Below are 15499 nucleotides of genomic sequence, written 5' to 3'. Positions count from 1 at the left end.
TCACTAGCCGACAATAATACAAGTTTCTGGCAGCGCAGCATCTCGTTGTCATATTTCTTTTGCATTGTTTGCTGATTTTATTCAACAAAACTAGCATTAGCTAGTATTTAGTACTTGCTAATTTAGTATTAGTATTTAGTATTTAGCTAGTATTTAGTGTTTAGTGCGAGTTGGAGCTGCTTTGCCGTATGGTGAATGCAGTAAGTGACTGTTATCATCAATAATGTTATTAGCACAAAAGTTCAGAACATACAAAAACGTAAAAAAACTTAATATTACCTATGAAATGTTCTGCCTTTGTGCTTTGTTTTCTTTGTTTGCTCGTTACTACACCCGTAGACAGCGCTAAAGTCCCGCATCTTCACGTAATAACACTGTCTTGACTAGTGCGGTTGAATGACATTTGTCCTGGGAGCACTGTACCAATGTGGCGGCGCTATTGACGCATGCTCAGGGTCCCTATGCGATATCTAGTGTATATGTCTATGGAAAAATGTAGTGAGCTAAGCTATTAGCTACTCTACTTAAAATGCAGCTTGACTACACTAAAAGCTACCCCCTGGGAAATGTAGCAAGCTAAGCTAAAAGCTACATGGCAAAAGTAGCTTCGCTACATCTAAGCTATTTTTATAATTTTCTTTTCTAAATCGAAGCAACTTCAATCCAAGTCAAACATATATGATCAATAAAACTGTCAATGAAACATTTGAGGCAGAATAGTTCAGTTCTGTTATTTACTGTAAATAATGCTGTACCAAACAGAAACACACTATAGTAGCCTATATAACAGCTCAAACAAAAAATCCAATAAAACCAGGTGTTACACATTTAAAATACTATAGTCATTTATAGCAAAGGGAAATATTTTGGAATGAGCATTATATTGTCTGTGCGTGTATATTATATTCATTCATTCATTTTCTTGTCAGCTTAGTCCCTTTATTAATCTGGGGTCACCACAGCGAAATGAACCGCCGACTTATCCAGCGAGTTTTTACGCAGGTGAATTGAGTAGGCTAAATTGTCTGTAGTGTATGAGTGAGTGTGTGAATGTGTGTGTGGATGTTTCCCAGAGATGGGTTGCGGCTGGAAGGGCATCCGCTGCGTAAAAACTTGCTGGATAAGTTGGCGGTTCATTCCGCTGTGGCGGAATAAAGGGACTAAGCAGGCAAGAAAATGAATGAATGAATGAATGAACCAGAAGTTGCGACCGTTTTTTTTTTCCGTATTGTGACACAGTTCTAAACAGAATATTAAATGAGAAAACAGTGGGCGTGGCTTGTTTTTTCTACCGAGAGCTGATTGGATGTGGTAAAGTAGGCATTTCATTCAGAAAGATGGGGAAAGGGTTTTTACAACCTAATAGACTCCTCCTGCTCACCATTTAAGTTTGTTGTCAAAACTGACAGCTGGAGGGCGTGTTTAGGTATGTTAGCCACGCCCAATGCAGACAAATAGAACTGAAAACAAACATGAAGTAGATTTTCAGATTTTAATTTTAGATTACAAGGGCAAACTTAAGCACAGATGAACTGTTCACCACAGTACTTACAATGTGAGCTAACGAAATCAGTATGGTAAGTTTTGTGGGCGTGGCTTGTCCACTGTAAACTGAGGGAAATCGGGCGGTGCGCGATCAGAAGCATGGAAAACAGAGAGAGCAGCGGCAGCAGCAGCAGGAGAGCAAAGTTAAACCAGCGGCGTTTACGCATCATGGAGAGCATCATCTTCGCGCACTGATCCCTTTTGGAGAAATCACTTCAGCTTATATTCATCTTCTGGATTTAATGTGTTCGGTTTGGGATCTGTGAAGGCATGGAGTAGTGAAGCGGTCAGGAAGGATGCCCGAGCAGAGATGTGCTCCAGCCGGAAGATCATCTGGAGTCTGCTGGTGCTGTCGGTGCTGGAGATCGGGCTCGGGGTGTCCAGCATCGCGCTGGGCGCGGTGGGCATCAGCCGAGCAAAAGCGCAGCACAAGACCCAGCAGGGCGACGCTTCTCCGGTATGGAGCGGAGTGTGTGTACGTCTCACTTTTATTTAGTTTCTTCAGCACAAATAAATAATGCAAACAGCCGCTTTATCGAAACTCTCAGCGCACTGAATGTTTTGGGCAATAAAACTGTTTAATTGATGTATTGTCTAAAAGTGTTTGGGTAAAATATGAACAAAACCAACTGCTGCTGGGTTTGTTTTTTACATTTAAATTCACAGGAACAAGTTTAACCCAACTTTGGTTTGAAATAACTAATAATATAATTTGTGTGTGCATTATTATTGTCTTGGTATTATTAAACATGAATTGGGATTTTTGTGTGTGAGTAGAGTACTTAAATGCGCCATTAAACTACCATTGTACAGTGTTTTAACATTAATTTTGAAATTGATGCTAGTATACACTGCAAAAAATGCTTTTCTTATTTAGATTTTTTGTTGCTTTGAGTCCAAATATCTAAAAATTCTTAAATAAAGAAGCATTTTCTAGACAAGCAAAACATATTGTCTTGTTTTCAGAAATAATATGGCAAAATAAAGTGAGTTTTTTCTTAAAACAAGCAAAATAATCTTATGCCGAAAGCAAAAACAAGATTATTTTGCTTGTTTTAATGAAAATTCACTTAATTTTGACACATTAGTTCTTCAAACAAGACAATATGTTTTGCTTGTCTAGAAAATGCTTCTTAATTTAAGAATTTTTAAATATTTGGACTCAAAACTACGATAAATCTAAGTAAGAAACGAATTTTTTGCAGTGTATTACACAAATCATAACAGAGAAGCAGCAACTAAAAGATATTGAAAAAAGTAGAAAGAAAACATGATTTTTTAAAGAAAAATTAATTTATTTTTAAAATAATAAAATACATATCGTGAGTAATGTGATTATATAGTTCAGTAATTTAGTAAAGTAAATCTGATCTACTTGAATGAGACAGTTAATGATGTGTGTTTACATAAAATACACAATTAATTAATTAATTAATTAATTAATTAATTAATTAATTAATTAATTAATCAGATATGCCCCCCCCTCAATGAATACGCATTGTTTATTTTTTTGTGCAAACTTTAAAAATTGTGTTTTCTGTGGTATTTATGAAGCTGTAATTTGTTTTTTCAGGATGTATGTGTAATCTTCAGCATCAGTTCATACATTAAAAAATGAGGGGTTGCATTGACACAACACTGGGTCGAATGAGTAAAAATAATTGGATTAAAAAACATAATTTAGATGAATTCACTGTAGAATGAACCGGCAACTATTTCAGCATATGTTTCACACATTGGATGCCCTTTTAACTGCAACCCAATACTGGAAAGCACCCACACACTCTCACATTCGCTCTCACACACTACGGACAATTTAGTTTATTCAATTCACCTATAGCGCATGTGTTTGGACTGTGGAGGAAACCCACGCCAACACTGAGAGAACATGCAAACTCCACACAGAAATGCCAACTGACCCAGCCGGGACTCAAACCAGTGATCTTCTTGCTGTGAGGCGACAGCGCTAACCACTGAGCCACCGTGCCGCCATGTCATTTAAAATTAATGTAAAATACAAATCCTTCATTGGGTTATTCATGTCCGTCTTTGACCCCACATTGACTTAATATAACCCAGCAATTTCTTAACAGCTTCATTTGTGTGTGTTCATGGCTTATTCTGATCACTTAAGGTCTAATCTGCTGTATCTGAATTGTATCACACGTTTCTGTTTTATAGTCTGTCATTTGGTGAATCTCTAAAAATGTAATCACACATGCCGTGTTGCTTTTCTCTTAGTTTCTTCTCTGTGGGCTGTGTGGGATGCTGTGTGCACGGAAGAGGACAGGACTTATTGTGAGTACGCACTTCACTATCGTACTGTGCACGTGCATATTCTGCTGTATTGTTCAGTAAATAATCCACTACACAGTTGGTCATGGGGGGCTCAGTGGTAAGCTCTGTAGCCTCACAGCAAGGTCACAGGTCCCGGCTGGGTCAGTTGGCATTTCTGTGTGGAGTTTGCATGTTCTCCCTGTGTTGGCGTGGGTTTCCTCCGGGTGCTCAACTAAAGACATCCTTCAGATATTATAATAATAATGCATAAACAGATTTTGATGGGGTTTTTTGTTCTCAAATATCTTCTGTGTGTGCTAGTAATTTTTATGCATCTTTTTCAAAGCTTTGGCATTTCCGAAATTTCACTTTAGAGCTAGATAACTGAGCCAAACTAATGTAGAGAGAGATAGCTAAGTGTGTAGGAATTACGCGTGATTTTTATTGTTCTGTTTTGATTTTTTTTAAACATAATTTTGTCCAAAATCTGTCAAATTCCACGAGATTTTAAATAAAATGGTTAAATAAATAGCTTTATTTTATATTGCATCACTGAAATCAAGCGTTCCATTTCTGTGTGGAGTTTGCATGTTCTCCCCGTGTTGGCGTGGGTTTCTTCCAGGTACTCTGGTTTCCCTCACAGTCCAAACACATGCGCTATTGGGGAATTGATTAACTAAATTGGCTGTAGTGTATGTGTGTGAATGTGAGATTGTATGGGTGTTTCCCACTAGTGGGTTGCAGCTGGAAGGGCATCCGCTGCGTGAAACATATGCTAGGATAACTTGCGGTTTAGGCGACCCCTGATCAGGCCGTAAACACACTATGTACAGTTGCCTTGAAACGGGCCAAAGCACACTTGTCCCCCCTCCTGCCTCACCCGACTGCCCGCACTTACATTGCATTCGGGCCTGAGCACGCTTATGTCATCGATGATGCGCTGTTCAGTTTAAGAAGCGCTCTCGCTCAGCACGGTGGAGATTTCTTTAGTTATATTGTTTTAGTCGTTTGATATGCAGTGACAGAGTCAAATATTTCGGAGAACAAATCAGCCACTTTTGACGCTCATAAACGATCATAAAGCCCACGTGCTGCAGGAATTAAGAGGTTTGCTGGAGGTGCAGTGAGGGGTTTGCGTCTTTAATAAAATATGACACTTTGTGTACATTAAACAGTCATTCATTCATTAATTTTCTTGTCGGCTTAGTCCCTTTATTAATCCGGGGTCGCCACAGCGGAATGAACCTTCAACTTACCCAGCAAGTTTTTACGCAGCGGATGCCCTTCCAGCTGCAACCCATCTCTGATAAACATCCACACACACACACTCATACACTACGGACAATTTAACCTACCCAATTCACCTGTACCGCATGTCTTTGGACTGTGGGGGAAACCGGAGCACCCAGGGGAAACCCACACGAACGCAGGGAGAACATGCAAACTCCACACAAAAACGCCAACTGAGCCAAGGTTCGAACCAGCGACCTTCTTGCTGTGAGGTGAACGTGCTACCCACTGCGCCACTGCGTCGCCTCATTAAACAGTATGAATGATTAATAAACACATATGAAACAGTCTCTTAAAGTCATGTCTCGTCTTAAGCAGTTTCAAGCCCAAGTGAACCGCGCTCAGACACACCTCTTCCAACCGGGCCAAGTGAACCATGTCTGAGCCCAATTCAGAGCACTTACACTTCTCAAACGTAACAGTAACTGTTTTTCTGTAAACATTCCAATGAAAATATCTGTGGATTTATTATTTTTTTGCACTTTTTTTCAACAAAGAAATTTTACCGTAATTTTATGGTTTTTGTTTGGCAGCCGTAGCTGCAAGTCATTTGACCTTTTTTTACGATTTTTTTTTTTTTTACAGAGCAAGTAATTACAATTTATTACTTAAATTTTTCATAATTTTATTTGTACTTAAAAAAACAGGAAAAAACAATGTGCAAATAATATGGCAATTTTATTGTGTAAAACAGGAAAATTGCTGTAACTTGTCATTAATTATATAGTCAATTTCGGATATTGTTTGTAATTTTTACGGACTTCTAAATATATAATTTTAAAATAACAGAAAAAAATACTGTATAAATAAAACTGTAATTTCCCTGTATAAAAAACAAAAATGTCAGTAATTTGTCTTTAATGATAAAGTACCTAAAATGAAAGCCAAACTATTAATTTAGAGAGATTATTTGTCATTTTACTAAGTTTTGAATATGATTTGAAAAAAAAAAATTACTGTAAAAATTTAGGGATATTTTCTGTAAAATTCATTTTTTTAGAGTGTAGCCTGTATATAATGTTGAATATAATGCAAGAAGAAATCTGATAAGGACAAAATTCAAATTTTACCAGTGAAAACAAATAGTCTAATATTGTTGTCAATGACAAATGACAAGCGCATGTCTTAAACATATTAATTCAACTTCAATATTATGAATAGTTGTATTTTGATGTCATCATTTTACTGTGAATTAGCAAACAGGACATATTGAAAGTCCTTAAAATTAATTAAAATTTAGCATTTTAATCAACAGTAGACCTACACATAGGCCTAGTATTATTAGTGTTGTTTTTATGTTTGAGAATTAACAATAATAATAGCCTACTCATAATCTTTATTTTATATTTACAAAATCGTTACAAGATCTTGATTTTAAGCACAAAAAAAATCGTGATTCACATTTTTTCCAGAATCATGCAGCCCTAAATGTAAGGAGTTTATTATTATTATTATTATTATTATTATTATTATTATATACACCACAAAAAAATTGGATTTATTACATTGTTTTAAGTTAAGTGGATGTAAACAAATTATTTGGTCTGAATGTAAACAAACAAAAATAAGTTGACAATTACTCAATTTAATTTGTTTGTTTAAATTCAACCCATAGAAATAGTTTGCAACAACTTTGAAGAAATCATTTATTTCAGTGTAGCACACACACACACATGCACACTCCAACACACTCTCAATAAAATCTGCTGCGTAAACTTTATGAATGCTCTCTTTTTTGCATATACAAGTACTTTTAGCATCAGAAAATACACCCTTTACTGTAGTGAGAACCTAGTGTTTCCAACTGTTTAAACATTGATGAAAAACTCCACACCGACGAGGGAAAAACTAAACATTCACTGAGAGTTTGTGATGAAGATGAGCTTCTTTCTTCATGCAAAATAGATTTGAGGATTGAAATTGGATGTACAGTCAAAATTATTTGCCCTCATGTGATGGTTGGATTTTTATTTCCTTTTTCAAATGTTTTTGCTAATGATGTTTAACAGTGCAAGGAATTTTTCACAGTATGTCCCATAATATTTTTTCTTCTGGAAAAAGTCTTATTTGTTTTATTTCGGCTAGAATAAAAGCAGTTCTTGATTTTTTAAAAGCCATTTTAAGGTCAATATTATTAGCCCCCTTAAGCAATGTTAGTTTTGGATTGTCTCCTGAACAAGCCATCATTATACAATAACTTAATTACCCTAACTTTACCCTGATTAACCTAGTTAAGCCTTTAAGTGTCACTTTAAGCTGAATACTAGTCTCTTGAAGAATATCTAGTCAAATATCATGTGCTGTCATCATGGCAAAGATGAAAGAAATCAGTTATTAGAGATGAGTTATTAAAACTAATATGTTTCGAAATGTGTTGAAATTAAGGAAAAAATGCACAGGAGGGCATATAATTCTGACTTTAACTGTATCTGCTTTATATTAAAGGTTTAGTGAAGGCGGATCAAGGTAGGACAACACAAGGGCTTAAAAATCTAATGTAGGACAGTACTAGTTTGTTTGGGGTGTGAGTACAGCATATAGATGCACATGGCCATGAATGAGAGCGTCTGAATATCCCAGGACACTTCACTGCAGATTGAATTAGTCGCCCCGGTGGAGAGTGTAATTCGCAAATCGATACTGAAGTGGAACTTTAGTCTGAGAGATCTCTCCTGTCCGGCTCTTTTCACATCATTGCTTGTTTTTCCCTTTGATTCCATGTGTTCGGGCTTTTATCTTTGTCCTCAAACACGCTTCCACCGTTTGCCTTTTTATCTCTGAGCCTTTCCTGCTGATTGATTTTGTTTCGTGCTCTGCTGTAATGTTATTGTGCGGCTAAAAGGAAAAAGCGTCTGTGTAATGGCTGCGGATTCCTGACAGTATCGTCAGGAGCTACTCAAGAACACTTAGGCATTTGGTCTGTAGAGTCATATTGACTTTTAGCCCCTGCGGAGAGCAAGGTTCAGATGCTTAAACAGCCTACAGAAAGTGCAGAAAGAGCATGTTTCTCTCCCGTGTGCAATGTGATACGAGCTGCGTTATGAATGAAATACTAGCATAATAGTAGTGCTTTTGCATAGTATTTGGTTTTACGGTGTATATTACCGTGATATTTGTACATATGCATTTTTAACGGAAGTGAAAAAATGACTTATACTGCTTCTTTAAGCTACTTATTTAATATGAGTTGAACCAACACAATTCTTGTGTTTTTTTTTTGTGAAGGGACAACTTAATTGTTTTATGTTCAATCCACTTTAATTTGTAAAAAACAGTTAGGGTAACTTAATCGAATTGTGTTGGGATGGCATAAGGGCAACACAGGCTTATTTTGAATACATACTACATGTATATGAGCAATAAAACATGAGTAGCAGTGCGATAGGGCTGTAATCAGCACTGGTGGGAGGCGTGCATGGGCTTGAGGCCACAGGCTGAGTGCTGTATTGTCCCACCAGTGATGATATACACCCATATCGCACTCCTACAAGTGTGATATTGCATTTATACAACAGTTCAACGGCATATTTGTGAATATAATAAAAAAAAATCAAACACGGAGAGTCTAAAAACTCTTTTCTATGAGGAACTACTTTCTTCCGCGATTCATTTACATCTGCAGCTGACGTCAGAACAGCAGAAACTGAAGCTCTTTCACCAACGTCACTTTAAAGCTAGTGTTTGAATGATTCTCTAGCATAATGTCTAAAGTGATGACAAAACAGGTGTTTTTGCTCACATTTTAAGATTATAAGGCGGAACGGCATGAAATGCCATCAGTCTACAGAGATTTCCCAGTATTTCTCTGTTGCAATCGGTATTTCAGTTTTGGGGCCACTACAGTTAACATTAAGGGCGCCCCTGTGTGTTACTTACTGTATAGTAACATTTTGTGCGTGCAATATGTGTTATTACATACTGTTTGTGCTACTGAATACATTTTATGCACATTCATTGTATACACAGTATGCATTATTATTAATAATAATGCAATATTACTAATATTATTGCTACGTTTCTGGAGACCGCGGAATACGTCCCGGCGGGTACGTACGGCTGCAGTTTTTGTTTTCGCGAATTAACGAGAGGCCGCTGTTGTGCGCTTTTTCGCACCTTGGACGCCTCTCTCATGTGAACCCGCCGGAGGCCGCTGTCCGACTGACCGGATGATTGGTAAATTTTAAATGTACCTAAAAAAAAACAGGAAAAATCCCTGTGTAAATAATACGGCCATTTTATTGTATAAAACAGACAAATTGCTGTAATTTGTCATTATTTATATAGTACATAAAATTACAGTCAATCTGTAAAATTACAGATATTGTTTGTCATTTTTATGGATTTTTGAATATAATTTAAAATAACAAAAAAATACTGTATAAATAAAACTGTAATTTCCCTATATAAAAAACAAAAATGTCAGTAATTTGTCTTTAATGATAAAGTACCTAAAATGAAAGCCAAACTGTGAATTTAGAGAGATTATTTGTCATTTTACTAAGTTCTACATATAATTTTAAATGACAAAAAATTACTGTAAAAAATGTAGGGATATTTTCTGTAAAATTTGTTTTTTTTTTTAAAGTGTAGGCAAAATCCAGGCGGAAATCCCCAAATAACAGTTTAACTGGTTAAAATACAGTAACATAACGCATAACTGTCCTACAGTAAAATATGGTTGATATTACGGTTGATATTACTGTAACAATGTAGTAAATACAGTAAGGAAATACAGTAAAAACTGTAAATACCGTTAACAGCACAGTAAAAAAAGCATTGGCAGTCACATGCTCATAATGCAGTTTGCATTCAATTTAGTGTAAGTGACATTTAAAAAAAAAAAAAAAACATTATTTAATTTCGTATTTATTATGAAATGGCATAAGCAGGGGATAGTAGATGAGCATACGGCAGCAGTTGCGGCACACTGCCTGTGCTTGTTCATCCAGGATAATGTGTTAATGTGCTGCTGTGCTGGACAGTCAGATGTTCTTGTGTAATTTGAGGTCAGATCTGTCCTGAAGTGTTGAGGTGGCAGTTTTTCTCCGCTGGCAGATAAACTCACTGTCTGGACGGTGGTCTGACCGATTACAAACTCACAGAGCAGCACAATCCATTCTCCGGCACACAAGGGTTTCGTCTTCATCCTCCGTATACAGTATTTCCGCTGTGCCGGACGCTTTCCCGTTAAAATACTTTGACCTTTATGAGCAGGGAAATCAGTCGGAATCTGCATAGAAACACTCTGAAACATTGGCGCTGTCGTTTTCCAAAATCTACTATAGTGAAGTTTTAATATTCGGAGAAAATTTAAACAGTTGAAGTGGTTTTAATTATTATTTATAAAGGTAATCATTCTAATATATAGTATAACTACACTTTATATTCAAAGGGGGCCTATTATGCAAATAATGTTTTAAGCCCATGGTGTGCATTGGTATTGTGAAAACATGCAGCATATGTTACTGTGGTTAGCACTGTGGCCTGGATCAGTTGGCATTTCTGTGTGGAGTTTGCAAAACTAAATTGACCATAGTGAATGAATGTGTATGGGTGTTTCCCATCCGCTGTGTAAAACATTTGCTAGATAAGTAGTTGACGGATACGTTCATTCCGCTGTGGCGACCCCTGATGAATAAAGGACCTAAGCTGAGGGAAAAGGAATGAATGAATAAATACTCATTCTGGAGTTGCAGCTGATCACAGAGAGTCGGAACAGATCTTTTAATCCCAGTTTCTTCGCAAATCTTGTCCTGTGAACATGTTTATACGTATAACTACGGGGACATGTTAATATTTGGCTGTCAATCAATTTGGAGTGGTTGGAAAACACCTCACTCCTACGTCACGTTTTGGTGGGCCTCGAAATCAATGGGATTTAGACACTAATTTAACGTCAGGAAATTCTATAAAGGAGATTTACTGTGTTTCTATTACTCCGATATGACTGCGGACGCACTATACTGCACACAGTTCTGTCTAAATAGCTTGTAAAAGTTAATTATAGCTACACTAACATTAACTAACATGAACAAATACTGTATTGTTCATTGTTTGTTCATGTTAGTAGCTAATATTAACTAATGCGTCCTTATTGTTATAATATTTGTTTGTTTTGTCTCTCAGATGATATTGTTTTCGTCCTGCTGCATTTGTGGGTTGATCTGTGGGATCCTGAACTTCCAGTTTGTGCGAGCGCTGGTCAAGCGTCCCGACACCATGCGCTCTCTCCATCTGGCCGTCATGTCTCTGGCGTGTTTGGGCATCAGCAGCTGCACTCTGTCCACATGGCTGACCTGCAGACTGGCCAGCAGCGAACAGCAGCGCATGTTTCTGGAGAGAGAGCATTCGCTGCATCACTCGCATGAAATGGCCGAGAAGGTACGCCTGGAGCCGGTATGTTTGTTCAGTCTGCATGTGTGTGTCTGTCGGTGTCTCTCACACACTTCAGCTTCTCAGCATTCAACCTTTTATTTGTATTAATATACAGCTAGGGTCAAAATTATTCGCCCTTTTTTCAGATATTTCCCAAACTATGTTTAACAGATTCAGGAGTTTTTCACAGTATTTCCTATAATATTTTTTCTTCTGGTGAAAGTTTATTTGTTTTTGTTTTTTCGGCTAGAATGAAAGCAGATTTTATTTGTTTTATAACTATTTTAAGGTCAATATTCCATTAAAGAAAAATTGGGGGAAATAAAGAGGAAGGCTAATAAATCAGAAGAGCTCATAATTCTGACTTCAACTGTATGTTTGTGGATTTAGTGTGACCTATTTGATGCATTTTATTCTAAATAATGAATTCAACACAGGCTCATTCTGAAAACATACCCCTGTGTACATTTCTGGAGATCGCCAATTGTTGGCCAGAAGTACGTATGGCTAAATTTTGACTTTAAAACAAACGCTATGGGGCGATATGACGCCGTTATTTTCGCGCTTACCAGCTGTCCGCTTTCCTCCATGTGGACGGCTTTCCCGCTGTTACCAGTTCATCCAGTATCCCACCATGTATGTCGGCAGACTTGAGACACAGAGGAGTTGATCACAGCGACGAGGTTTGAGTCTGGCGAAGAATAGTTCCAGAAATCAGGTAAAACAAAAACAGATGCCAAAAAAAATCTAATAAATAAGTAAATAACAGGGTGAGAATGTGATAAAATCTGAAAACAAGGTAAAAATCAGATGTGGGCTTTTCTTTTTCTTGTTTTTCAAAACACTGTGGGTTTGTTTTAGGGAAGGTAGTGGGCGCTGGTCAATCGGTGCTTTTGAAAACACTATCGGTTGGGTTTAGGGAATTGGATGAGTGGGGTTATTGGTCAATCCGTCGGTCAGTCAGTCAGTCAGTCAGTCAGTCAGTCAGTCAGTCAGTCAGTCAGTCGACAAGGGTCTCTGAGAACAGCAGGAAAAAAAAGGCCCCCGCAAGAGAAATTGGAGATCTAAAATTTGTACACAGCGGTCTCTAGCTAATTCGCGAAAACAAAAACTGCAAAAAAAATAATAATAATGTGACGTATCCAGAAATGTAAATAGAGGTAGGTTTTCAGAATGAGCCTGGGTTGAATGAATTGATTCATTTACATTCATTATAATGTAATGATTGTGATATTTTTAAGCATATGTCATATACTGTATGGCATTTTGTTATTGTAGAGTTGCTATATACTGTAAAAAAATATATCTTTTAACGAACGGTTTATGTAATTTGTGTGTTTTATTATTTATCTGTGGTTGTGAATTGCATTATGGGATGTTGATCTGTGCTCTGTTGACTTCTGATGTTGAAAATTCAACTCTACAGTTTAAAAAAGTGACTTTTATTAACATTTTAGTCTTTGAAATAACATAATGTATAAGAAATATAGAAGTTAGTCTGTAAAATAACAGAAAATGTAAAAAAAGAAAGAGTTATTTACAACACCAACCCAGACAATATAGCACTTTAAAATCATTAATGTTCATAAAACTCACCTTTTTTTTTACATTTCAAGATTAAAAGTTGTTGGAAGAAAGATCAAGGTTCCATAATGCATTTCAAAACATAAATAAACAGGAAAAAATTAAAACATGAATCACAAAATACAGTGAATGTGTCATTACAGTCATCAGATTGGATGTTTTGGTATCTGTTTTTTTTCACTACAGATTAAAAATGTAAATTTTGACTAGTACGTTGGTTTTTACCACATTTTTAAGAGTCTTTGTGTCTAGTTTTTACTGTCTTCAGTTCCTTTGTGCATTATTGATGTTATAATCATGTCACATTTGGAGAGTGTCGCCAAGTTAAAGGCTAACTAAACCCTACTATTCTCTCACACACGTTTACAAGGTTTTATTTCAACAAATCTTAACAGGTTTGTCCACTCTAAAAAAAAAACATTAATTAACATTTACTGAAAGTCTTGTGGCAGTATGGTGCCTCAGTGGTTAGCACTGTGGCCTCACAGCAAGAAGGTTGCTGGTTCGAGCCTTGGCTGGGTCAGTTAGCATTTCTGTGTGGAGTTTGCATGTTCTCCCTGCGTTTGCGTTGGTCTCCGGTTTACCCCACAGTCCAAACACATGCGCTATAAGGGAATTGAGTGTGAATAAGTGTGTGTGGGTGTTTCCCAGAGTTGGGTTGCAGCTGGAAGGGCATCCGCTGCGTAAAACATATGCTGGATAAGTTGGCAGTTCATTCCACTGTGGCAACCGCAGATTAATAAAGGGACTAAGCCGAAAAGAATGAATGAATGAATGAATTAATTTTCCTTCAGCTTAGTCCCTTATTTATGAGTGGTCTCCACAGCAGAATGAATCGCAAGCTATTGGAGAATATGTTTCCGCAGCGGATGCCCTTCCAGCTCAAGTACTGGGAAACACCCATACACTCTTCAACTGACCTATAGCACATGTGTTTGGACTGTGGGGGAAACCGGACCCCGGACAAAACCCACGCCAACACGGAGAGAACATGCAAACTCCACACAGAAATGCCAACTGACCCAGCCAGGGCTTGAACAAGTGACCTTCTTGCTGTGAGGTGACAGCGCTACCCACTGAGCCACTGTGTCGCCCAATTTAAATACATTAAATAAAATATAAACAAACAAACAAACAAACAGTGCAAGTATATATTGTCCTGCACTGTTTACTCTACAGGCACACAGAGTTTGGAAAATGTCCAATCTTACATTCTCCATAAATGTCAGCTTCTCTCTCCTGTCGGTTTAAGTATGCGTGTGCATGTATGTGTGTGTGTTTGCACCTCAAACTCTGCCGTGTGGTTGTCTGTTTTGCAGGAGGTCTTGGACAACACCAGCAACGGCATCTCTCAAATCTCCTACAGTGGACGCAGCGCCTCTCCGTGACAGATCTCCACCCACTCGCTCCACACCGCACACTCCTCACACCTGATTGGCTGAGTGCAGCTGACAGCGCTTCACTCTGATTGGCTCTGTCTGACTGACAGCGCTTCTCTCTGATTGGCTAAGGCTGACTGACAGCGCTTCACTATGATTGGCTGAGTCCAGCTGACAGATGACATTCTCCAGTCAGTGTCCATTTACCTGACGACCTCAGTGAAGGTCAGAACTGAAGACCTTGACAACCAGCGCTCGGAAATCTGACATCCGAGTCCGAAAACAAGCATGCAAAAATCTCTTCTCTCTCTCTTCTCTCTCCGACTCTCTTCTTATTAGGTTTTTATTCACTCACAAAATGACTTCTGCTGCTGGTTGAATCTACTTCTTTAACCCTGTGCTGCTAGAGACGCTTGCTGAGGTGATTTTGAGTCTTAATTTGGCCACAACTTTCTCTGTGTTTCAGCAAATAGGGTGATTTTTGCTGACAAATCTTATTTCGTCACATATTTTGGGGAAAATGCTTCGAAAATTAAAACAGAATTGAGCAATACACTGTGTTGACTACCCTTTTGTTATGTTGGGGCTGTTTGTGCCCTATTGACTTCCATTTTTGATTGTGAAGCCAATGACAGCATATAATCATGCTATTCATGCAGAGCTCTCATCTGGGCTGCAGCGCTTGCCCGAGAGTGTGTGCGTAGTCACGTGATGTGCGCTTTCAGCGTTTTGGTGTGGACGGAGAGCAGTTCAGAAACGCTAGTGTGTACGCGGATCGTTTTCATTCTAAAACGTCGTTTTAAAACTAAAAAGCACTAGTGTAAACCTCTGTTTTCCTTTTCCTCTCACCTTTTTTCATTCATGAGCCATCTGGGACACCTCCAGCAACCACAGACCTTTTGACCCCATGCATCATGTGACATCTTGGTCATTGTGAAAACAAAAGGTGCGTTCGACTTCATGCAGCGCTGCGCAGATCGATCGAAATCTAAATCAGTGCATGCTGGTTAGAAATCTTGTCCGGATTGATGCTGCGATGACGCCACGTG

General features: G+C 37.9%; 1 protein-coding gene across 4 annotated transcripts; it reads left to right on the top strand.

Annotated features, from left to right (window-relative positions):
- The first annotated feature begins 1634 nt into the window (after positions 1–1634).
- Positions 1635–15003, top strand: tmem196 (transmembrane protein 196). 4 transcript variants are annotated; one of them, XM_087295218.2, is made up of 4 exons: positions 1635–2002; positions 3787–3843; positions 11239–11493; positions 14391–15003. In XM_087295218.2, exons 1-4 carry the CDS (start codon positions 1856–1858, stop codon positions 14457–14459), a joined length of 528 nt encoding a protein of 175 aa, XP_087151344.1. In that variant the 5' UTR covers positions 1635–1855; the 3' UTR covers positions 14460–15003. The 4 variants fall into 4 exon arrangements, with proteins under 4 accessions (XP_087151344.1, XP_087151343.1, XP_087151342.1 ...); XM_087295217.2 differs by having other exon boundaries at positions 11239–11508; XM_087295216.2 differs by having other exon boundaries at positions 1635–2020.
- Positions 15004–15499: the final 496 nt, after the last annotated feature.

This window comes from Danio rerio, chromosome 19, assembly GCF_052040795.2.
Source record: "Danio rerio strain M-AB ecotype USA chromosome 19, GRCz13ab, whole genome shotgun sequence".
Classification (NCBI taxonomy): domain Eukaryota; kingdom Metazoa; phylum Chordata; class Actinopteri; order Cypriniformes; family Danionidae; genus Danio; species Danio rerio.
The sequence above is the reverse complement of the archived record's forward strand: the minus strand, read 5'-3'. Positions and strand labels throughout refer to the sequence as shown.